General features: G+C 51.5%; 1 protein-coding gene and 1 non-coding gene across 11 annotated transcripts in view; one reads left to right on the top strand and one right to left on the bottom strand.

Annotated features, from left to right (window-relative positions):
* CATSPERG (cation channel sperm associated auxiliary subunit gamma) overlaps positions 1 to 23,897 on the bottom strand; it is a 35,541-nt gene that overhangs the window by 9,417 nt on the left and 2,227 nt on the right. For 2 of the 10 annotated variants that reach the window (XM_034944887.2, XM_055104028.2), the window contains exons 4-17: positions 18,167 to 18,311; positions 17,772 to 17,898; positions 17,523 to 17,595; positions 15,390 to 15,545; positions 9,516 to 9,687; positions 7,115 to 7,252; positions 5,412 to 5,471; positions 5,092 to 5,211; positions 3,620 to 3,670; positions 3,387 to 3,516; positions 2,374 to 2,485; positions 1,306 to 1,464; positions 1,110 to 1,222; positions 94 to 307 (exon numbers count right to left, since the gene is read on the bottom strand). In XM_034944887.2, coding sequence (XP_034800778.1) covers positions 94 to 307; positions 1,110 to 1,222; positions 1,306 to 1,464; positions 2,374 to 2,485; positions 3,387 to 3,516; positions 3,620 to 3,670; positions 5,092 to 5,211; positions 5,412 to 5,471; positions 7,115 to 7,252; positions 9,516 to 9,687; positions 15,390 to 15,545; positions 17,523 to 17,595; positions 17,772 to 17,898; positions 18,167 to 18,311 — 1,770 coding nt within the window. The remainder of the gene's footprint in view (positions 1 to 93; positions 308 to 1,109; positions 1,223 to 1,305; positions 1,465 to 2,373; positions 2,486 to 3,386; positions 3,517 to 3,619; positions 3,671 to 5,091; positions 5,212 to 5,411; positions 5,472 to 7,114; positions 7,253 to 9,515; positions 9,688 to 15,389; positions 15,546 to 17,522; positions 17,596 to 17,771; positions 17,899 to 18,166; positions 18,312 to 23,897) is intronic. The other 8 variants (XM_055104030.1, XM_055104031.1, XM_063600249.1 and 5 more) reach the window with 7 other exon arrangements.
* On the top strand, positions 12,875 to 12,976 carry LOC112437919 (small nucleolar RNA U13). Its single transcript, XR_003026427.1, has one exon. It is a non-coding gene; the product is annotated as a small nucleolar RNA U13 (small nucleolar RNA).

Here is a 23,897-nt window from a genome sequence, read left to right as displayed (position 1 = left end):
GCTGCGCTCCGCTCCACAGGCCTCGCCCTCTAAGCCCGCTCCCCGCTGCCCCAGTCCCGTCTCAGGCCTGCCCGCCCGCCGCCAGACGCCCACCTTGTCGTACACGGAGTGCAGCCACAGCAGGTAGTAGACCAGGCCCTGGTAGATGGCGAGCGAGTTCTCGTTGTGGAAGCCCGAGCGCTCCAGGACGCGCGGCGGCCGCGCCCGGTAGCGCTCCTGGCGCGTGTATCTCTGCGGACGGGGCAGGCTCCGCAGGCGCATCACCGAGAAGGGGCAGAAGTCGATGAAGGAGAGCATCAAGTAGCCCCTGGGCAGTGGCAAGGGGGAAAGGCTGCTGGCTCTAAGGCACCCCGCGCACTGGAAGCTTCCGCAGGCCTCTTTCCCACCTCACCCACTTCCCGTATCGAATCCAGCCCGAATCTTCCTCCTCAGCGTCAGCCCCTGCTGCCCAGAGGCCTCTGCACACATCCCCTCGGACGTCCCTCCCTTGATCCCTGAGACCAGAGTCCTCCGTACTCAACGGGCAGTCGCCATCTGCCTGTCCACTTGACCTCTTATCTTTATTCCATCTCCTGCTTCCTCCTTCCACCCCAGCGCCCCGTCCCTGTCCCGACTCCAGCTGCCTCCCTGGGTTGCTCTGATCCACCCTCCGCAGGACGATGACCGGAGGCATCATTACGGCACGCGGTAAAATCCGATCCTGCAGTCCTTTCCCTTAGTCCCATCCATGGCTCTCCCAAGACCCTCAAGATGAAGTCCAAGTTTCTCCCCATGACCACCAGGCTCACTTTGTCCCCCTTCCCATCAGGGCCTCTGCACAGGTGGTTCCCCCTTTCTGGAACACCCTTCCCCACCTTATCACTTGGCTAATCCTTCCTCACCCTTCTTGCCACAGTGCATACACCTCCTCCTTGAAGCCCTCCCTGATGCACCTTCCCCCCGCTAGGTTGGGCTCCTCCTCTGAGCTTCCATAAGTGCTGAACTCCTGCCATCATAGCCCTGAGGTTTTCACTGGGGTTAGCTCGGTCTCCCCTCTCTCAAGAATGGTAGCTTCAGGAGGGCAGTGCCGGGAGCCCTCAGACCCCTGTCATGGTCCGGTGTCTTCTCACCCTTTCCGCTCCAAGTCATAGTGGCTGGTGTGCTGTTGATACATCAGAAGCTGCTCCACGGGCACGAGCCTCTTGACCAGCTGGCCCTTCTGGTTGTTCATAAGGTACACCAGCTGCAGGGGGAAGGCAGGGCCAGGTGAGCTGGGGTCAGCCCTCCTGGGGCGCCCCGATGTCCCTGCATAGCCCCACCGGGCACCTGGTACAGTTTGCTGTCTTCGTAGAAGAGGGTCAGCATGGTCTCATTGGATGCGTAGAGAGAGGACTGTTGCATCAGCTTTAAGCTGATGTGCACCTGCCAGCCCTTGGAAGGGAACAGCTGGTAGACCCGGTAGCTGCCCTCCAGGAGGTACCAGATCTGCGGGTATGACAGCCGGATGTGTGTGTGTCAGGACCATGGGGTCCTCTGATCCCACCTCACCCTCTGCCCAGTGTGGTGGCCCCATTGTTTGAGGGATGAAGTTTGGAAACTCACCTCCACTGGGACCAAGGGCGCTCCCCTTTCTTTTCTCTGTGGTGCCACGGCTCTACTTCCCTGAGCCCAATCACCTCTGGTTCCAGCCCTCACACACTATGATCACTTTTTTCAATGTTTTCAGTCTGTTTGGGTTTCTGGCACTTGCGACCTAAGCATCCCTAACACACACACTCCCTAACAGCCACGGTTCCTAGAGCCGAGACCTCTTTTTTCTTCTCACTCTTTGCAGCTTCCAGGGTCTCACCATTTCCTTGGCCTCAGTTTCCCATCTCTGCACTGATGCCCACCCCCATACACATCTGAAGGGAACCTTCACTCCCCTTCCTGAGCCACAACCTGGGGGATCCCCTCCAGCCTCCAAGATGTCCCCCTCCATGTGGTCTCCCCCATGAAGCCCTCCCTGACATGCACAACCCCCCAGACTGGGCCAGGTCCCCCTACTTCCATAGGTAATATTTTCCCCATTGCAGCCCTGACCACTCTGTGTTCTCCAGCACGGGGGCAGGCACACAGTAAATGCTCAATATTTATGAAGTGAATGACCACACTGTGGGATGAAAGAGGGCCGCCTCTGAACATCAGATCATAGCTCCGGTCTGCGTGACTTTGGAGCTGACACTTACCCTGAGTTCCAGGGGTTTCAGTTATAAATGGAGCTTCACTGCCCTTTCTCAGGGTCCCCGAGGGTGCCCCCTTCCCTTGGCTCCTTTACTGTGACAGGGGAAAGAGAGGCCCCTGGGGTTTGGGGGTGGGCAGAGAGGGAATGGGGAGAGGGGCGGGGCAGCCCACCTCCTCCGTCTCTGTGACAATAGCCACAGCCCCATGGAACGATCTGGCCATGTATTTGATGGACAGTTCCTTGGGGAAGTCTGCCAGGTAGATGAAGTTTTCCTTGTTAGAGCTGCAGGGACAGAGATGGAGAGCTAGGCGCATGCTGGACAGCCGCTTCCCCCAATCCCAGGCCTAATAACACGGGAGCCACTTACTGTTTCTCCACTTGTAAGAACATGCAAAGGAAGCTTGAAATCCTAGCTCCCGCCCCCCACCCCAAACCCTTTGAGAGTCTTCAGCTCCCCATCTGTAAAACAGGAGCATTGGGCCAACCTGGCAGTTTGCCAGCCACCCAAGAAGGTGGCTCAGGGGCCCCTAGGTTCCTGAGGGTCGAGAGGGTGGCTGGGGTGGGGAGGATCCTAAACTGTCCCCAGAAAATGTTTGTCAATTAGCCGGGCACGGTGGTTCACACCTGTAATCCCAGCACTCTCGGAGGCTGAGGCAGGAGGATCACCTGAGGTCAAGAGTTCGAGACCAGCCTGCCCAACATGGTGAAACCGCGTCTCTACTAAAAATACAAAAATTAGCCAGGCATGGTGGCATGCAGCTGTAATCCCAGCTACTCGGGAGGCTGATGCAGGAGAATCGCTTGAATCTGGGAGGCGGGGGCTGCAGTGAGCCGAGATTGTGCCACTGTCCTGTAGCCTGGGTGACAGAGTGAGACTCTGTTCCAAAACAAAAACAAAAAAAACCCTAGAAACTGCTCATCTATTGCTCACACAGGCTGGGTCTTTATATAAGATTTCATTTTAAGAAAAGGGCTCCCACAGCTTTAAAACATTGGCTTCCCCCATCCCAGCACTGACTACCCTAACGGTGTGTTCCTCATCACAGTCCTGGTAACTTCTGGATTTGTGCATCCTTTGAAGGCTTGGTGAGACTTGCCTAGCCTGGGCTTGAAAGGGTCCCCACCGTAAAGTTGCTGGGGAGACAGAGTATGCCTGGCCCACCCAGGGGTGGTAGAGGCCCACCTCTGCAGGAGGAAGTTGCCCCAGATGAAGATCAGGTTGTTGTACGGGTTACAGAAGATGCCCTTGGGGGCCATTGCAGTGCTGGTGTAGGACTCTGTCCCTAGGATCATCAGGAACTCCAATCCTCGAGCTGACCGGAGCAGAGGAAGAGAGGACACAGCAGTGAGGTGGAGTCACCTGGGCCCCTCCTGGCCCACAGCCACCCTGAGGCCACGTCTGCCTTCCCTTCCTACCTTCAGGGATGAATTCTGGGATGTGGTAGAGAAGTTCCAGGTCATCACTAGCTACAGGTGGGGAGAACACAGCAAAATCTCCTGAGGCCCTGCACTTTCAAAACCTGGAGCTGGAGCAAGTTGTTTGCTTCTCAGCCTCCTGTAAAACCCTCCAAAGAGCTTCCCACTCGGGCTTGCTAGTCCTTAGAGTTTCTTTTCTTTTTTTTCCCCCCTGAGACAGGATCTCTCTGTCGCCCAGGCTGGAGTGCAGTGGTGTGATCTCGGCTCACTGCAACTTCTGCCTCATCGGTTCAAGTGATCCTCCCACCTCAGCCTATGGAGTAGCTGGGATTATAGGCGCACACCACCACCATGCCCAGCTAATTTTTTTTTTTTTTGAGATGGAGTCTCTCTCTGTTGCCCAGGCTGCAGTGCAATGGCATGATCTCAGCTCACTGCAACCTCTGCCTCCCAGGTTCAAGTGATTCTTCCACCTCAGCCTCCTGAGTTGCTGGGTTTATAGGCACCCACCATCATGCCCGACTAATTTTTGTATTTTTAGTAGAGACAGGGTTTCACCATGTTAGTCAGGCTGGTCTTGAACTCCTGACCTTAGGTGATCCCCCCGCCTCGGCCTCCCAGAGTGCTGGGATTACAGGCGTGAGCTGCCGTGCCCGGCCAATTTTTGTATTTTTAGTAGAGATGAGGTTTCGCTATATTGCCTAGGCTGGTCTTGAACGCCTGAGCTCAAGCATTCCACCCACCTTGGTGTCCCAAAGTGCCAGGATTATAAGCACGAGCCACCACGCCTGGCTCTGTTTTTTTTTTTTTTTTTTTTTTTGAGACCGGGTCTTGCTCTGTCACCCAGGTAGTAGCATGATCATAGCTCACTGTAGCCTCAACCTCCTGGGCTTATGCTATCCTCCCACCTCAGGTATATTCCAAGTAGCTGGGACTACAGGTGCGACTCCATACTCAGCTACTTTTTTTTTTTTTTTTTAATTTATAGAGACAGCCTCTTGCCATGTTGCCCCAGGCTGGTCTCGAACTCCTGGCCTCAAGCGATCCTCTGGCCTCGGCCTCCCAAAGTGCTGGGATTACAGGTGTGAGCCCCTTGCCTAGCCCTTTAGAATTTCTTCATGTGAATTATAAAAAGGCACTGCCTCTGAGAGGAAACAGTCCTGTTAAGGCACAGGACCTGTCTCCTCTGACCCCTCGGTTGGGGGTTTTGTGCACTGCACAGCCTGTACAACTCTACATAGGGGCCCTATTCTCACTGCAGGTAAAATAAAATCTCTTTATTGTGAGCCACAGGGCCCTTTCAGATCACCAAGCCTATATCCTGTTCTCCATTGCTACCCCTCAACCAGGAGTGACACAGGTAATGTTGCCCTCCCTCTGTCTGCTGGGCACAGATCCCTCAGGATGGGCATGCAGTCCACAGTCTGGGATCCTGCCCCTTTGTGCCCAGCCCCTTGCATCACCCTCATTACCTGTGTTGTAGCTGACCACCTGGAAACGTTTACTGGCATTACCATATCCACTCTCCACCAGCAGCAGTAGGGTATACTCACCCGCGATGTATTCAGACCAAATTATGGAGCAGGTGGTAACTGAGAGGGAAAGGGGCAGTCCAGAGCCACCCCAGGGCTCAATAGCCTTGGTCCTGTGCCAGCTGTACCCCTCCCCATAGCTCTCACCCCTCCCTAAGACACTGCCCATTCTTTCCCATGACCCCTGCCACCCTCCCCTGCTCTTCTGCTTCCTCAGTTCCCCCAGCCTCCCACCGCAGACCCATCGGGGTAATGAGTACCTCCTATCTGCTCGCACACAGACCACTGCCTGGGCAGCATCTCAAAGGACACCTGGCCATCTGCAGAGCAAGGTCGGGTTCATGTTCAGGCCCTCTCCCTCCTGTCTGGCAGCCCATCAAGCCAACTCCGATTGCCCTCCTCATGCCCACCAGCCCCTCCGTCCTTGGGATCTCATTCTCTGGCCTTTCGTCACTCACAGCTGGCCTATCAGAGCATGTCTGTCTTTGGTCACAGTCATGAGACTGTGGGTCTCATGCCTCAGGTCTGGCCATGTGACCCACGGTGGGCCGATCAGAGTTTACTCTGGGATTTGTGTTAGAATTAATGGAAAAGATGCTGTCTTCATTCTCTTGGCGTGACTCAGACTAGTAGGTGACTTGAGTCTGAAGCTTTAAGGGGCCACCTTTAACCTCCATGGAGGAATAGCTACCTAAAAATGGACCCAAATTATAGGACCAATAATAATAAACCGTTTGTAACACTCACCACATCACTAGCACTAAGACCTTTACAAAAACCAACTTATTTAATCTTTATATCAACCCAGTGACCTAGATACTAGTACTACCATTAGCCACATTTTGTAGGTGAAGAAAACGAGATCAGAGAGGTCAAGTTACATATCGAAAGGCACACAGCGAAGGTGTGATGGAGCAGTCTCTCTCCAGAATCTGTGCTATAATTAATTACTATGCTGCACTACCTTACCAAGAGATGGAGTCCTGATGACCTACCCTGTGGGCCCCTGGATCCAGCCATACCTGAAGTTGAACCATAGTCTTTTCATTTATGTAAGTCCACAAATTCTTTGTGCTTAAGTTATTATTATTATTACTATCATTATTATTAAGACAGTCTCACTCTGTTGCCCAGGCTGGAGTGCAGTGGCATGATCTTGGCTTACTGCAACCTCCACTTGCCAGGTTCGAGCAATTCTCATGCCTCAGCCTCCCAAGTAGCTGGGACTACAGGTGCATGCCACCATGCTCAGCTGATTTTTGTATTTTTAGTAGAGATGGGGTTCCACCATGTTGGCCAGGCTGGTCTCGAACTCCTGACCTCAGGTGATCCACCCACCTCAGCCTCCCAAAGTGCTGGGATTACAGGCATGAGCCACTGTGCCCAGCTATACTTCAATTATTTTTGAATTGGGCTTCTGCTATTTTTGTTTTTTTGGGGGATTTGTTTGTTTTTGAGACAGAGTCTCACTCTGTTGCCCAGGCTGGAGTGCAGTGGTGCAATCTCGGCTCACTGCAACCTTCATCTCCTGGGTTCAAGTGACTCTCCTGCCTCAGCCTCCTGAATAGCTGGGATTACAGGCGCCTGCCACCACGCCCAACTAATTTTTTTATTTTTAGTAGAGATGGGGTTTCACCATGTTGGCCAGGATGTTCTTGAACTCCTGACGTCAAGTGATCCGCCTCCCTCAGCCTCCCAAAGTGCTGGGCATGAGCTGGATTACAGGCATGAGCCACTGGTGCCCAGCTCTTCTGCCCTTTAAAACCAAGTACATCATGAAAGATACATAACATACCCCCAAGCCCTACCCCTACAAACGCATCCCTCCACCACCACCACCACCCTCAGCCTGGGGGTCCTCCTCAGGGCACATGGTGATGAGTGAGGGCCCAAGGTTAGAATTCTCGGAGGTGAGAGAGGGTATGGAGGGGTCCCTGGGGCTGACAGAGGCCCACACCCTTACCTCTGATGGTCCCGAAGTGTACATAACCCTCATGCTTGCCTGTGGTGAGGGCCATTATGTACTCAGAGCCATTGCTATGGAAATACACAGGGCACAGCTTCTTGATGCACTCGCTGGCCAGGACACGAACCCAACTGCCTAGTGAAGTCAGCATGGGGCCTCAGACCCAGGTAGTTGGATCTGGGGCCTCTGCCCCCCGCCCACATTTCCCTGGCTTTAGTGAGCCTGTTATCTGTCCTCTCATGCTGAAGCACCTGTTCAGTGTGGTGTCAGGGAGCACCTGGCAGAGGGCACCCCCTGCCTTTGAGAAAATCCTCCTTGCTCACACTCTGTCCATGAGGGTCAGATTGGGCTGACACCTCCCTTGCACTCCCTTGGCCACAATGATTAGCATGTGACCAAGCTGGCCAAATCAGAGGCAATATCAGGTTGCAATCCGCAACAAGATGCTCTTTTCTGGGGCTACTGAGGGGCATAAAAGTCTACAGTTGCTGCGTAGAGGCCTGAATCACCGTGGCATGCACAAGGAGGTGACTGTCTAACCGTGACAGTGACCCCATGGTGCAGCCTTTCCTGAAACCAACATGCTCCTGGGCTTTTCAGCCACGGAAGCCAATAAACACCACTTTTCTTTGGATTAAGCCAATTTGAATTTGGTTCCTCCCACTGTCAAAATGCCCAAAGTAAGAAAGAGACAAAGCAAAGCTGCTGGGAACACGCATTCACTTATGAAATGTAAGTTACAGTCCAATTTCCAGTGACTCTGTAAGCTGACAGTTCTCACTGAGATGGCGGGAGAAACTGGAAGAAATAAGAGAGCTTTGGTATCTTTTTTTTTTTTTTTTTTTGAGACAGAGTCTTACTCTGTCGCCCAGGCTGGAGTGCAGTGGCACGATCTTGGCTCACTGCAGCCCCGCCTCCTGGGTTCAAGCAATTCTTCTGCCTCAGCCTCCTGAGAAGCTGGGAGTACAGGCACATGCCACCACACCCAGCTAATTTTTGTATTTTTAGTAGAGACGGGGTTTCACCATATTGGCCAGGCTGGTCTCAAACTCCTGACCTCGTGATCCGCCCTCCCAAAGCGCTGGGATTACAGGTGTGAGCCACCGCGCCTGGCCTTTTTCTTTTTTTTTTTTTTTTGAGATGGCATCTCGCTCTGTCGCCCAGGCTGGAGTGCAGTGGCACGATCTCAGCTCACTGCAAGCTCCGCCTCCCGGGTTCAAGCGATTCTCCTGCCTCAGCCTCCCGAGTAGCTGGGACTACAGGCATGTGCCACCACACCCAGCTAATTTTGCTAATTTTCTGTATTTTTAGTAGAGACGGGGTTTCACCGTGTTAGCCAGGCTGGTCTCGAACTCCTGACCATGTGATCTACCTGCCTCAGCCTCCCAAAGTGCTGGGATTACAGGTGTGAGCTACTGCACCCAGCCACAGTATCATTTAAAGATTAAGTTGAATAGTCTCTCTTTTTCATCTCTCTCGCTTTTTCCTCTCTCTTTTTTTTAAACTGAGTCTCGCTCTGTTGGCCAGGCTGGAGTGCAGTGATGTGAACTCAGCTCATTGCAACCTCTGCTTCCTGGGTTCAAGCAATTTTCCTTTCTCAGCCTCCTGAGTAGCTGGAATTACAGGTGCCCACCACAATGCCCGGCTAATTTTTGTATTTTTAGCAGAGATGGGGTTTCACCAGGTTGGTCAGGCTGGCCTTGAACTCCTGATCTCAAGTGATCCACCCGCCTCGGCCTCCCAAAGTGCTAGGATTACAGGCATGAGCTACCACGCCCAGCTTTTTTTTTTTTTTTTTTTTTTTGAAACAGGGTCTTGCTCTGTCGCCCAGGCTGGAGTGCAGTGGTGTGATCATAGCTCACTGCAGCCTCAAACCCCTGGGCTCATGCGATGCCCCCTCCCGTCAGCCTCTTGAATAGTCTGGCCTCCTGAGCCACTGTGCCTAGACTCTCTTTTTTCCTCTCCAATGAGTTTCCCTTGAGGCTTTGCCCATCTGTTTCTCTCTCTCCTCCCGCTCTGTCTTTCTGATTTGCCATGCCCCTCTCCCTCTGACTTTCTCTCCCTGTCTGGTCTGTCTTGGCAAGTCCTTCTGCCACTGTGTGTGGGCACACGCGTGGGTCTGCCTCTCTCTACCTCCCTTTACTGTCACACCCCCTCTTCTCACAGCTGCTCACAATTCCCAGGAGGGTCTGGGTGGAAGCCTCATCCCAGCAAAAAAAAAAAAAAAAAAAAAAAGGGCAAGGCAAGGCCCATTAGGGGTGGGCAAGGGTGATTTGGGGCCTTGGCAAGTTCCTTCCCCAATGCCTCACCCACAGCAATTCCAGCCCCCAGCCACCTTCAGTGGAGGGGTTCACCAGGGTGCCCTCCCCAGGCGTGGGTCCAGCCACAGCACACTCACCACTGCCGCGGTTTCTCTCATAGAGTGTGGTATAGGTGCCTGTAAAATAGTAGACCAGCTGGTTCTGCCGAATGAAGAGGGTGCTCTCGGTGGCAATAGTGTCATAGATGGTGGCTGTGAAGCCAGAATGGGGGCAGTAGAAGGAGCCCACCCAGCAACTGTCAATGCTCAGCTGCAGGGGAGCAGAGGCTAGTGGTGAGCAGGTGGCCTTGGCCTCAGCCCCCATGTCCTGCCTTACGGGGAAGCTCCTGCTCTGACAGCTGCTTGGGAGGGACACACGTAGCTGCCCCAGGGCGCTCTCCCTGCTCACCCCGCAGCAGCACCTTGGTAGCCAAACCTCCCCCATATGGACCAGAGAAGCAGGTGACCCAGGCCTGAGCCAGTTCAGGCTTCGTGTGCCCCCTGGAGTTGGGCAGTGCACAGCATGCTCAACGGTCCTTAGCGGTCCTTGTGCCCTTGGCTACAGTCAGTGTTATACCTACATGGATACAACACCCCATGCTCGCCCCAAGGGACATTTTTTTTAAAGGCTGGATCTGACTCTGTCACCCAGGCTGGAGTGGTATGATCATAGCTCACTGCAGCTTCAAACTCCTGGGCTCAAACGATCCTCCCACCTCAGTCTCCCCAGTAGCTGGCAAGACAGGTGCTCACCACCATGCCTAGCTAATTTTTTTATTTTTATTTTTGTAGAGGTGAGGTCTCGCTATGTTACCCAGGCTGGTCTCGAACTCCTGTGCTCAAGCAATCCTCCCGCCTCAGCCTCCCGAGTAGCTGGAACTACAGGTGCTTGCCACCATTCCCAGCTAATTTTTTTTTTTTTTTTTTTGAGGCGGAGTCTTGCTCTGTCACCCAGGCTGGAGTGCAGTGGCGTGATCTCGGCTCACTGCAAGCTCCGCCTCCCGGGTTCACGCCATTCTCCTGCCTCAGCCTCCCGAGTAGCTGGGACTACAGGCACCTACCACCAAGCCTGGCTAATTTTTTGTATTTTTAGTAGAGACAGGGTTTCACCATGTTAGCCAGGATGGTCTCGATCTCCTGACCTCGTGATCCGCCCACCTCGGCCTCCCAAAGTGCTGGGATTACAGGCGTAAGCCACCGCACCCGGCCTCCCAGCTAATTAAAATAAATAAACAACTGTGTAGACGGGAGTCTTGCTACATTGCCCTGGTCTTGAACTCCTGGCTTCAAGCAGTCCTCCCGCCTCAGCCTCATTGGAAAGTTCTGACTCATTTAATTCACTAGGCATCATGTTGGGCATGGTGATTGTGTTGGCTTTGTTGGGGTGGTAGGGACCTGAGCTGTACCAAGTGGAAGGAATCTTGTGACTTTGGGGATGTGGTGATTCTTGGGAAAGATCTTTCCCACTGAATGTGGGCTTGAGAAGATGCAGCCTCTGTAGTCTTCAGTTCCAGAAAACAGGACCATTTTTTTTTTGTTTGTTTTTTGAGATAGGATCTCACTCTGTCACCCAGGTTGGAGTGCAGTGGCACAATCCTGGCTGACTGCAACCTCTGCCTCCCGGGTTCAAGTGATTATCTTGCCTCAGCCTCCCGAGTAGCTCGGATTACAGGTGCCCACCACCATGCCTGGCTAATTTTTGTATTTTTAGTAGAGACGGGGTTTCACCATGTTGGCCAGGCTGGTCTCGAACTCGTAGGCTCAAGTGATCTGCTCACCTTGGCTTCCCAAAATGTTGGGATTACAGGCCTGAGCCACCACACCCAGCCAACAGGACTGTTTTGAGCATCAAGTCAATACAGAGGAATGTGGCCAAGTGCCTGTAATCCTAGCACTTTGGAGGCTTAGACAGGTGGATTGCTTGAGGCCAGGAGTTCAAAACCAGCCTGGCTAACATGGTGAAATCCCATCTCTACTAAAAATACAAAATATTGGCTGGACGTGGTGACACGTGCCTGTAATCCCAGCTACTTGGGAGGCTGAGGCAAGAGAATCGCTTGAACCCAGGAGGCAAAAGTTGTAATGAGCCAAGATTGCACCACTGCACTCCAGCCTGGGTGACAAGGGTGAAACTCCGTCTTGAAAAGCAAGCAAACAAACAAAAAACAGAGGAATGTGGTCCAAGAGATGAGGCGAGAAACCCCGTCTCAGTGATACTGTTTGAAATCCTTGGCCAAGCAGAGCCTGAAGTCCTGAATTTTTTGGTCTTGTGAACCAATAAATTTTCTTCTCCACTTTTAGGAGATGGCTAGTGAAGCTCTCAAATCCATTTCCCCATATTTTTTGGTGATTGAGTTTAGCTGGGCATGTACCACCCAGTGTTCCTTGCAGTTGGATGTAGCCAGGTGACCCCTTCTCACTAGTGGAATGTCAGTGGAAGTGAAGTTTGCTTAAAAGAAAATGGCTTGCCCTCTACTTCTGCTCCTCCCCTTTCCCAGTGGCTGCCATCATACAGAGGCCAACACCTTGAGCCCAGGGGATGGTAAAGAGAGAAAATGGAAGGAACAAGGTTCTTCATCTCCGGACTGTTATGAGAATGAGCAACGGCCGGGTGCGGTGGCTCACGTCTGTAATCCCAACACTTTGGGAGGCCAAGGCGGGCAGATCATTTGAGGTCAGGAGTTCGGGACCAGCCTGGCCAACATGGCAAAACCCCATCTCTACTAAAAATACAAAAATCAGCCAGGTGTGGTGGTGGGTGGCTGTAATCCCAGCTACTCGGGAGGCTGAGGCAGAAGAATCACTTGAACCTGGGAGGCAGAGGTTGCAGTAAGCCAAGATTATGCCACTGCACTCCAGCCTGGGCAACAGAGCGAGACTCTGTCTGAAAAAAAACAAAAAACAAACAAACAAACAAAAAAAAACAGAATGAGCAACAGTCTCTATTTAAGTAATTCCCTTCCAGGGTCTCTTTGTTACAGCATCTATACCTGGACCCCAACCATGAGCCAGGAGAGGATTCGTTTCCTGGGGGCAGTGTGGAAGGGAGTGGTGGAGAGAGACAGGAGCGGGGAAGAGAGGAGACAAACAGATGAGGCCATCAGGGAGAAATCTCCTTGGTTAGAGAACAAGAACAAGGCTGGGCACAGTGGCTCATGCCTGTAATCACAGCACTTTGGGAGGCCAACGCAGGAGGATGGCTTGAGGTCAGGAGTTCAAGACCAAGCTGGGCAACATGGCAAAACCCCATCTTTACCAAAAATACAAAAATTAGCCAGGCATGGTGATATGCGCCTGTAGTCCCAGCTACTAGGGAGGCTCAGGTAGGAGGATGGCTTGAACCCAGGAGGTGGAGGCTGCAGTGAGCCAAGATTGCATCACTGAACTCCAGCCTGGGTAAGGAAGTGAGACCATGACAAAAAGAAAAAAAAGAAAAAGAACTAAAACAGGAGCATAGGATCTTCTTGTAGTTTCTAAGTGCGGTGATTGGGTTTTCACCGTCATCTGAGATGTGTCTCCCTCAAGCCTTGTTATGCTGTCGGCCCATTACATGTCTGACATGAAATAAAAACAAACCCAGGGTTTATTTTGGAGTGATGGAAATTTTTTGGAAGTAGATAGTGGTGGTGGTTGCATAATATTGTGAATGAACTAGATGCCACTGATGTTCACTTTAAAATGGTTAAATTTATGGATTTCACTTCAACAAGTTAAAAAAAATAAGGAACAAGAATTTGGATGCCTGAATTCACATTGAACTTGTTTTCATTCCTGTGAATATAAACACCTTCTCTATGACCAGGTGCGATGGCTCACACCTGTAATACCAGCACTTTGGGAGGCTGAGGCGGGTGGATCACTTGAGGTCAGGAGTTCGAGACCAGCCTGGCCAACATGGTGAAACCCCATCTGTACTAAAAATACAAAATTAGCTGGGTGTGGTGGTGCATGCCTGTAATCCTAGCTACTTGGGAGGCTGAGGCAGGAGAATCACTTGAACCCGGGGGGTGGAAGTTGCAGTGAGCTGAGATCACACCATTGCACTCCAGCCTGGGCAACAAGAGTGAAATTCCATCTCAAAAAAAAAAAAAAAAAAAAAAAAAAACGAAGTTTGTGGAAATTGGCCAGGCATGGTGATCCCAGCACTTTAGGAGGCCTAGATGGGAGGATTGCTTAAGGGCAGGAGTTTAAGACCAGTCTGGGCAACATAGTGAGACCATGTCTCTACAAACAATTTTTAAAAATTAGCCAGGTAAGGTGGCGCATGCCTGTAATACCAACTATTTGGTAGGCTGAGGCAGGAGGATCGTTTAAGTCCAGGAGTTGGAGGCTGCAGTGAGCTATGATCACACCAGTGCACTCCAGCCTCGGCGACAGAGCAAAAGCCTGTCTCTTAAAAAAAAAAAGTTTGTGTAAATTAAACAATGTCTGAATAGACTTGGCTCAGAACAGAGAAAGCTGACACAGGACAGGAAGATGGTCCACAAACTGAACAAATTCCACATAAGCAGGAATTCAGAGCCAGAAGGGGTCAGGAAAATACTAATCCACGTGGGATCCTCAGAAATTGTGAGTAGGGCTTTTGACCTTGATGGGAGGAGGTTAAGGCAATCTTTTTTTTTTTTTTTTTTTTTTTTTGAGACAGAGTCTTGCTCTATCGCCCAGGCTGGAGTACAGTGGTACAATCTTGGCTCACTGCAACTTCCGCCTCCCAGGTTCAAGCGATTCTCCAGCCTCAGCCTCCAGAGTAGCTGGGATTACAGGTGCCTGCCACCATGCCTGGCTAATTTTTGTACTTTTAGTAGAGACAGGGTTTCACCATGTTGCCTAGGCTGGTCTGGAACTCCTGACCTCAGGTGATCCGCCCGCCTCGGCCTCCCAAAGTGCTGGGATTATAGGCGTGAGCCACTGCACCGGCTGTGGGTGCACTTCTTAAAGCCAGTTCTCTGGGTAAACCAACCTGCCTTGGCGTTCTCCTGTAGCTGCACTAATTCCAACATAGTTCTGTCGCTGAAGCCAAAAGATCCTTACTTCAGACACTCCCTCCCTATTCTGGGATAATATAGGCTCTCAATGCCTAATAGGAAACCCTTGGGCAGAGATGTATATTGCAATGCAGAATTTTCCAGAGTGTAGAATGTAATGGCACATATATACCATTGGTTATGGAAGCTATTGACTTTTTTTTTTTTTTTTTCTTTGAGACGGAGTCTGGCTCTGTCGCCCAGGCTGGAGTGCAGTGGCACGATCTTGGCTCGCTGCAAGCTCCGCCTCCCGGCTTCATGCCATTCTCCTGCCTCAGCCTCCTGAGTAGCTGGGATTACAGGCGCCCGCTACCACGCCCAGTTTTTTTTGTTTGTTTGTTTTTGAGACAGGGTCTCGATCTGTCTCCTAGGCTGAAGTGCAGTGGTGTGATCATAGCTCACTGCAGCCTCAAAGTCCCAGGCTCAAGCAATCCTCCTGCTTCAGCCTTCTGAGCAGCTGAGACTACAGACTCATGCCACCACCCCTGGCTAAGTTTTGTATTTTTGGTAGAGATGGGGTCTCACTATGTTGTCCAGGCTGGTCTCAAACTCCTGCTCTCAAGCGATTCTCCTACCTCAGCCTCCCAAAGTGCTGGGATTATAGGCATGAGCCTCTGCACCCGGCCAGAAACTATTAACTTATATCATTCTCACAACAATCCTATGAAGTAAATATAAATATTACTCCCATGTTACAAATGGGAATCTGAAGACTGGGTCGTTGAACTGCCAGGTCCAGGGTCAGGCAGCCAGGAGGTGGCAGAACCAGGGTTTGAACCTAGGCCCTCTGGCTGTAGAATCTTGTGTTTTTTCTCCATGCTATCTGCCTCTCATGGGGACGGATATGTCTTTGGGGACTTCTAGAGCCCCAGGCCCCTACCTTATTTCAGGGGCTGAGGCCCAGCTCCCTCCAAGACGCCCCGCCCACCATCTGCCCCACACCGTTCACCTCCACGAGAGAGAAGTCCTTGAAGCTGGTGTCAGTCATCAGGACGTACTTCTCATTGGGAATGCCTCCCAGGATAAGCACAGGTGACTGGTCCACAGTGTGCCACAAGGGCCTCGATGAGACACCCACAAAGTACTGCGGCATCAGGTTGAAGAGCTGCCAAGGAGGGACAGGAGGGACGCCAACACTCTCCCCACTCTCCTGAGGCTCCATCTCATTTAGGTCCAAGGCCTGACCTGGACCCACAAGGCCCCACGCGATTTGTCCTTCTCACTTCCTTGACCTCATTCCTTACCATTCTCCCCCTCGGTCCCTCTCTCCCAGCCACAAGGCCTCTTCTCTGCTTCTCAGACCTCCCAGGAACATGCCCACCTCAGGGCCTCTGTTTCTCCTGATGAAATGCTGTTTCTCCTGATGAACTGCTCTTCCCTTAGTATCCATGCGATTCTCTCCTTGGAAGCTTAACCTTCTCAATGAGGCCTTTCTTGACCATCCTATTAAATATTGCACTCTTCTTCTGCACAGACCCAACTCCCGTTGCCCTGTTCCATTTCTCTCCAGAGCGCTTACCGCCCTTTACCCTACTACGGAATTCACTTGATTTTCACATTACCAGTTTGCCGGTTTGCCATCTGTCTCCCCCACTAGAGTGTCAGCTCCAGGAGGGCAGAGATTTGGGTCTGTGTGTTCACTGCTGTGTCCCCATGATGCAACAACGTGTGCTCAGTAAGTGCCTGCTGAGTGACTGCATCAATGAATGGGTGAATGCATCGGGATTAAGAATATGGGTATGAGGCCAGGCGTGGTGGCTCATGCCTGTAATCCCAGCACTTTGGGAGGCTGAGGCAGGTGGATCACCTGGTTGGGAGTTCAAGACCAGCCTGCCAACATGGAGAAACCCCATCTCTAATAAAAATACAAAAAAAAAAAAAAAAATTAGCTGGGTGTGGTGGCACGTGCCTATAATCCCAGCTACTCAGGAGGCTGAGGTAGGAGAATTGCTTGAACCCGGGAGGCAGAGGTTGCGGTGAGCCGAGATCGCACCACTGCACTCCAGCCTGGGCAACAAGAGCGAAACTCTGTCTCAAAAAAAAAAAAAAGAATTGAATATGGGCATGGGCCGGGCACAGTGGCTCACGCCTGTAATCCTAGCACTTTGGGAGACCGAGGTAGGCGGATCACTTGAGCCCCGGAGTTTCAGACCACCCTGGCAACATGGTAAAACCCTGCCTCTACTAAAAATACAAAAACTGAGGTGAGAGTATCACCTGAGCCTGACGAGGTCGTTCCCCTGCACTCCAGCCTGGGTGGCAGAGTGAGGCCTTGTCTCTACAAAAAATAAAAAAATTATTAGCAGGGCGTGGTGATGGGTGCCTGTAATCCCAGCTACTTGGGAGGCTGAGGCAGGAGAATTGCTTGAACCTGGGAGGTGGAGGTTACAATGAGGCAAGATCGTACCACTGCACTCTAGCCTGGGCGACACAGCAAGACTCTGTCTCAAAAATAATAATAATAATAATAATAATAATAATAATAATGATAATTAATTTAAAAATTAGCTGGATATGGTGGTACATGCCCGTGGTCCCAGCTACTTGGGAGGCTGAGGTGGGAGTATTGCTTGAGCCCAGGAAGTCAAGTCTGCAGTGAGCCATGATTGCACCACTGCACTCCAGCCTGGATGACAGAGCGAGGCCCCATCTCAAAAAAAAAAAAAAAAAAAAAAAAAAAAATATATATATATATATATATATATGTGTGTGTGTGTGTCTGTGTATGTACAGGTATATACATATATATGTATGTACAGGTATGTACTATATATGTATGTACAGGTATGGATGTACAGGTATGTATAGGAGTCAGACAGATAACGTCAAGACTCCCTCCATGCTGAGGGACTATGGGAAAATGGTTCCATCCCTTTGGGACCTCAGTTTTCTCCTCTTTATAATGGAGTATGTGAGAGTACATCCCCTCGACAGGTCACTGGGAAGATTAATGGGATCTTCACGTGGGGCCTGGCATGAAGTTGGTGCTCCCTAAATGGGATCTGCTGCTTGTCTGGGAAGTAACCAGGGCGTCAGCCTAAGGCCCAGACCATTGTCTTTTTCCCCTGCCATATTCCCTCACCTTCTCTCCCACAGTGAATTGGATGTTATTGTCCCGGTCTCTCTTCAGGAAGCCGTTGATATTCATCTGGAACCTAGCAGCAGGTGCAGAATAGGCGCAGGTGAGGTCCCAGTGTCAGGGGTTCCACAGCTCGTAGCTGCCTCTCCTCTCCCCATTCTCTCCCTTGGATCTCCCACTGGCTCCTCTGGGGACCCTGGGGTGAGGAATTCCCCTGGAGTCCACCCCAGCCCCCATCTTGGGAAAGGGTACCTTTTATCTGGAATGAAGGTCCCCAGGCCATTGCTGCTGATGTCCACACGCATGACCACACTGCCTTTCTTGATGGGCATGGGCGTGTACCAGCTCATGCTACACACTTCCTCTGCCATGCATGGCTCTGCAGGGAGACCCTGGGCACTGAAACTGCTGGGGCCTCCCAATGGCCGGTTCCAGGCCCCAGACCACCCTGGGATCTCCCCACAACTCCCCATACCTGCCTCCACGCCATGGGTCCCACTGGGGCCTCTGTGTGGCCCCTCTAGGCCATGGAATGTGCTGAGCTCCCACCCCCCACATACCCTCCTCAGATCATGGCCCCACAGAGGCCCCCAGCAAACTCCACACCCCTGCCAGGTTGCGATCCCTCCCGCCTCCCCCAGGCCCACCTTTGCTGCGGAAGGGGGCAGCCTCCATCTGGATCTGCAGCTGCTCTATCTTCCAGCGGTAGAAGTTGACTGGGGACTGGAAGGTGACCAGCACCAGGGGCTTTAGCCCTGTCAGGTGGCCCATGCGCACCAGGTCCTCAGAGGGCTGAGGGTGAGATGGCCCCACAAGTGTGTCCTTATGGTAGCCTCTGGGTGCCCCCTGCCTTAAGCCCGCCTCTAACAGTCTGTCTCCTGGGCTGTCCGGGGGCAGCACACTGTCCACCATGTGATGGTCAGAGGACATGGTCTAGGTTTGGGGCTTGGATGGGGGATGGAACAGCCTAGGAGGGGGCAGAGGGGTAAGGGGCTGTGGAGGGAGTCAGAGGCCTTCCTGGAGGAGATGACTCCAGAGCCAGTGTCTGCAGACAGAATGTGCATGTAGGGAATACATAGGGAAGGGCAGCATAGGATGAACAAAACTGTGCAGGTGGGAGGGATGCTGGGAAGGTGGGAGGGATGCTGGGAAGGTGGGAGGGATGTGGCACCCAGGGTGCTGCTTTCCACTCCAGGGATTCCCAGTTCCAGGCTTAAAAAAAAAAAATTAGATTGCCCAGGCTGGTCTTGAACTCCTGGTCTCAAGTGAGCCTCCCACCTTGGCCTCCCAAAGTGCTGGCATTAAAGGCGTGAGCCATCTCATCCGGCCCCCAGTCTCACTCTTGAGATGGGCTTCCACCCTCTCTGCAGCAGACTTTCTGCCACCTATGCAAGTCAGAGGACAGCCAAGTTCTGGGCCTTGAGCTTGGAGTGAGTGTAGGATGGGGCGATTACACAGGAAGGGACTGAGGGCGAGGGTGACAGGGCATGCCTGGACAACCTCCCAGGGATGCGGGATCCTGGCTGGACAGAAAAGGGTGGGGAGCGCTTAGAGTGGAGATGGGAGAAGAGGAGAAGGATGTTTCAGGCATGCAGACCAGCACCAGTGAAGGCTAAGAGGCGTCCCCGAGAGAAGGCGGCACTCAGGCCACCAAGGGGAGGCCTTGGTTGCTGTGGGACCAGGGCGAGGGATTTACCAGATTCAGCACCTGTGCACAGCCCTTCATCGAGAGGGCTGACTTTCTTTACTTTCTTTGCCAGGCTCCTTTCTTTTCCTTTTTTTTTTTTCAAGAAGGAGTCTCACTCTGTCGCCCAGGCTACAGTGCAGTGGCATGATCTCGGCTCACTGCAGCCTCTGTCTCCTGGGTTCAAGTGATTCTCCTGCCTCAGCCTCCTGAGTAGCTGGGACTACAAGCGTACACCACCATGCCCAGCTAATTTTTGTATTTTTAGTAAAGATGAGGTTTCACCATGTTGGCCAGCCTGGTCTCAAACTCCTGACCTCAACTGATCTGCGCGCTTTGGCCTCCCAAAGTGCTGGGATTACAGGCATGAGCCACCAGGCCATTCTTTCTTTGAAAATTGTTTAATTTTTGTAGAGACAGAGTCTACTCTGTTGCCCAGGCTGGCTATTTCTGTAATTTATTTATTTATTTATTTATTTTTTACATGGGACAGGGTCTTGCTATGTTGGCCAGGTTGGTCTTGAACTCTTGGCCTCAAGCAATCCTCCAGCCTTAGCCTCCTAAAGTGCTAGGATTACAGGTGTAAGCCACTGCACCTGGCTTTTTTTTTTTTTTTTTTAAAGACAAGGTCTTGCTCTGTTGCCCAGTCTGGAGTGCAGTGGTGCCATCACAGCTCACTGTGACCTCCACCTCTCCCAGACTTCAGCAATCCTCTTACCTCAGCCTCCCAAATAGCTGGGCTACAGGTACCACTACCACGCCTGGCTAATTTTTTTATTTTTTATTTTTTTTCCGAGACGGAGTTTCGCACTTGTTGCCCAGGCTGGAGTATAAGGGCGCCATCTCAGTTCATTGCACCCTCTGCCTCCTAGGTTCAGGCGATCGTCCTGCCTCAGCCTCCCAAGTAGCTGGGATTACAGGCATGCGCCACCACGCCCGGCTAATTTTTGCATTTTTAGTAGAGATGGGGTTTCACCATGTTGGTCAGGCTAGTCTCGAACTCCTGACCTCAGGTGATCCACCTGCCCTGGCCTCCCAAAGTGCTGGGATTACAGGCATGAGCCACCATGCCCGGCCCAATTTTTTGATTTTTTTTGTAGAGACAGGGTCTCCCTATGTTGTCCAGGCTGGTCTTGAATTCTTGGGCTCAAGCAATCTTCTCTCCCTGGCCTCCCAAAGTGCTGGGATTATAGGTATGAGCCACCACACCCAGCACCAGGCTCCTTTCAATCCTGTCAACTACACCTGTCCCTGGCCCTGCCTGAGTTCCCATTGCAGAGGAGAAGGTGCTAGTGGGGCAGGGACCTCCTTCCTGTGAGGATGACAGTAGCCACTAACACCCTGGTCCTGTCCCCGTCATCTCCTGCCTGGGCAATGTAGCAGCCTCCTCCTTGTCTCACTGCTCCTGCCCTGCTCCCCCAACAACAGGAGGGAGCCAGTGAAGCCTGGAATCAGATCCCATCCCTCCTCTGCATAGGGCCCTCTCAGGCTCTGTCTCAGAGTAAAAGCCAAGTCCTCACCATGGCCCATCAAGCCCAAAAAACCTTCCCCCATCACCTCCCTGACCTCTCCTCCCACACTCCCTCTCACTCACTCTGCTCCAGCCACAAAGTCCTCTTCATAGTTTCTCACACATGCTGACCTCTTTCCTACCTCTGGGCCATCGTGCTGGCTCTTCCCTCGGCCTGGAAAGCTTTACCTGGCTCTCCTAATAGTCCCCACTTTTTATCATTTGAGTCTCTGCTCAAGCCTTTCCAGAGTGACCTTCTCCAACCACCCCCACTAAAACAGTGCCCCCCCCCTCCTTTCTAACGTATTACCTCATTTTATTATTTGCATTTATTAATACTACTCTCAGAAATTCTTTCATGCCAGCCTTAGGCAACATAGTGAGACCCTGTCTAATTGAAAGTCCACTAATGTGATGGCTTGAGCCTGTAGTCCCTGCTACTTGGGAGGCTGAGGCAGGAGGATCACTTCAGCCCAGGAGGTCGAGGCTGCAATGAGCTATGATCAAGCCACTGCACTTCAGCCTGGGTGACAGCGCAAGACCCTGTCTCTAAAAAAATAAAATTATTGGCCGGGCGCGGTGGCTCACACCTATAATCCCAGCACTTTGGGAGGCTGAGGCAGGTGGATCACCTGAGGTCAGGAGTTCAAGACCAGCCTGACCAATATGGAGAAACCCCATCTCTACCAAAAATACAAAATTAGCCGGGCGTGGTGGCGCACATCTGTAGTCCCAGCTACTTGGGCAGCTGAGGCAGGAGAATCGCTTGAACCCAGAATGTGTAGGCTGTACTGAGCCGAGATCATGCCACTGTACTCCAGCCTGGGTGACAGAGTGAGACCCTGTCTCAAAAAAAAAAAAAAAAAAAAAGACTCTGTGATACTGGCATATGAATAGGCATTTAGAGCAATGAATTATTGAGAAATCAATTCATTTAGAATAGAATTGAGTCCAGAAATAAACCCTTATATTTATATTCAATTGATTTTTGACAAAGGTGCCAAGACAATTCAGCGGGGAAAGAATAATCTCAACAGGCCAGGCATGGTGGCTCACGCCTGTAGTCCCAGCACTTTGGGAGGCCAAGGCAGGTGGATCACCTGAGGTCAGGAGTTCGAGACCAGCCTGGCCAACATGGTGAAACCCTGTCTCTACTAAAATATAAAAATTAGCCAGGCATGGTGGCGCATGCCTGTAATTCCTGCTACTCAGTAGGCTGAGGCAGGAGAATCGCTTGAACCTGGGAGGGGGAGGTTGCAGTGAGCCAAGATCACACCACTGCACTCCAGCCTGGGTGGCAGAATGAGATTTTGTCTCAAAAAAAAAAAAAAAGAAGAATCTCACCAAATGGCATTGGGACAACTGGATATGCATGTGTAAAAGCTTGGACCTCACACTATACACAAAAATTAACTCAAAATGGATGAAAGACCTAAATGTAAGAGCTAAAACTAAAAATCTCTTGAAGAAAATATGAGTAAGTCTTCATGATCTTTAGTTACGCAAGGCCTTTGTAAATGACACAAAAAACACAAGCAAAAAAAAGAAAAAAATTTATAAACTGGGCTTCACCAAAATTAAAAACTTTAATTCCTGCTACTTAGGAGGCTGAGGCAGGAGAATCGCTTAGAACCCAGGAGGCAGAGACTGCAGTGTGCCGAGATGGCGCCACTGCACTCCAGCCTGGGCGACAGAGTGTTAGGAGAAGCTGAAGCAGGGCTTGCATGTCTGACATAATGTAAAAGAGTCTTGGAACACGTCCGGGGTCCAGGGTCTAAAACCCCTTGTGGCCTTTGGAACACCAAGCTCTGTGCTAAAGGGTGGAAGCCTACCATCACGCACCATAATCTAAGCCAAGGGCATAAAATCCCTCATGGCCTCGATATAATCCAGGGCTCTTGGCTCTGGAATGTGTCTAGACTTGCTTGCTCCTTGCGCTCCCAGGACTGATTGTATCTTGAGTTAAAAGAACCTGCTCTCCATTATCTCAAGCAGCAGAGCAAATGCTAAACCATCACAGCTGTAAATCATGTGCTTAATGCAATGTGCCCTTTTGACCTCCACATTCTCACCACCTGTTTCTTTGTTGGATTACCAATAAATAGCGTGGGCTCCCAGAGCTCGGGGCTTTAGCAGCCTCCATACACTAGCAATGGCCCTCTGGTCCCACTTTACTTCTCTCTCTCAAACTGCCTTTTTCTCAATCCTTTGACTCCGCCGGACTTCGTCGCCACCCCCTCCCCCCGACCTGGTGTTGGGTCTGATCACCCCAACAACAGAGTGAGACTCCATCTCAAAAATTAATTAATTAATTAATAAAAACAAAGACAGGGTCTCACTCTGTCACCCAGGCTGGAGTGTAGTGGCATGATCACAGTTCCCTGCAGCCTCAACCTCCTAGGCTCATTATGATGATCCTGCCTTAGCATTTCTACAGGTGGGAGCCACCATGCCCAGCCAAATTCACCTAGGCTAGTCTTGAGCTTCTGGATGCAAGTGATCCTCCCGTGCTGGTGTGGTGGCGCACAACTAGTCCCAGCTATTCAAGAGGCTGATGCAGAAGGTTCACTTGAGCCCAGGAGGTCAAGGCTGCAATGAGCTGTGATTTCGCCATTGCACTCCAGCCTGGGTAACAGAGTGAGACCCTGCCTCAGAAAAATAACAAAAATAACAATGGTGAATTTTATGGTGTGTGAATTATATATATGGTAAACTCCTACTCATAGCTTTAAAAACCTGGAACAAGGCCGGGTGAGGTGGCTCACGCCTGTAATCCCAGCACTCTAGGAGGCAGAGGCGGGCAGATCACGAGGTCAGGAGATCGAGACCATCCTGGCTAATCCGGTGAAACCCCATCTCTACTAAAAATACAAAAAATTAGCCGGGCGTGGTGGCAGGCGCCTGTAGTCCCAGCTACTTGGGAGGCTGAGGCAGGAGAATGGTGTGAACCCAGGAGGCGGAGCTTGCAGTGAGCCGAGATCGTGCCACTGCAATCCAGCCTGGGCGACAGAGCGAGACTCCGTCTCAAAAACAAAACAAAACAAAACAAAACAAAACATGGAACAAAAAAGCTTACTTGAGCACCTACTAGGTGCTTGGTGGGTTACTGGGAACTGTACACAGACAGCCTTCTTGAATCCTTAAAGCCACCAGGATTGGATGGTGCTACCACATATTGAGATGG

The sequence above is a fragment of the Pan paniscus genome, chromosome 20 (genome assembly GCF_029289425.2).
Source record: "Pan paniscus chromosome 20, NHGRI_mPanPan1-v2.0_pri, whole genome shotgun sequence".
NCBI lineage: Eukaryota > Metazoa > Chordata > Mammalia > Primates > Hominidae > Pan > Pan paniscus.
Note: the sequence above shows the minus strand (reverse complement) of the source record. Positions and strands in the feature narration are given on the sequence as shown.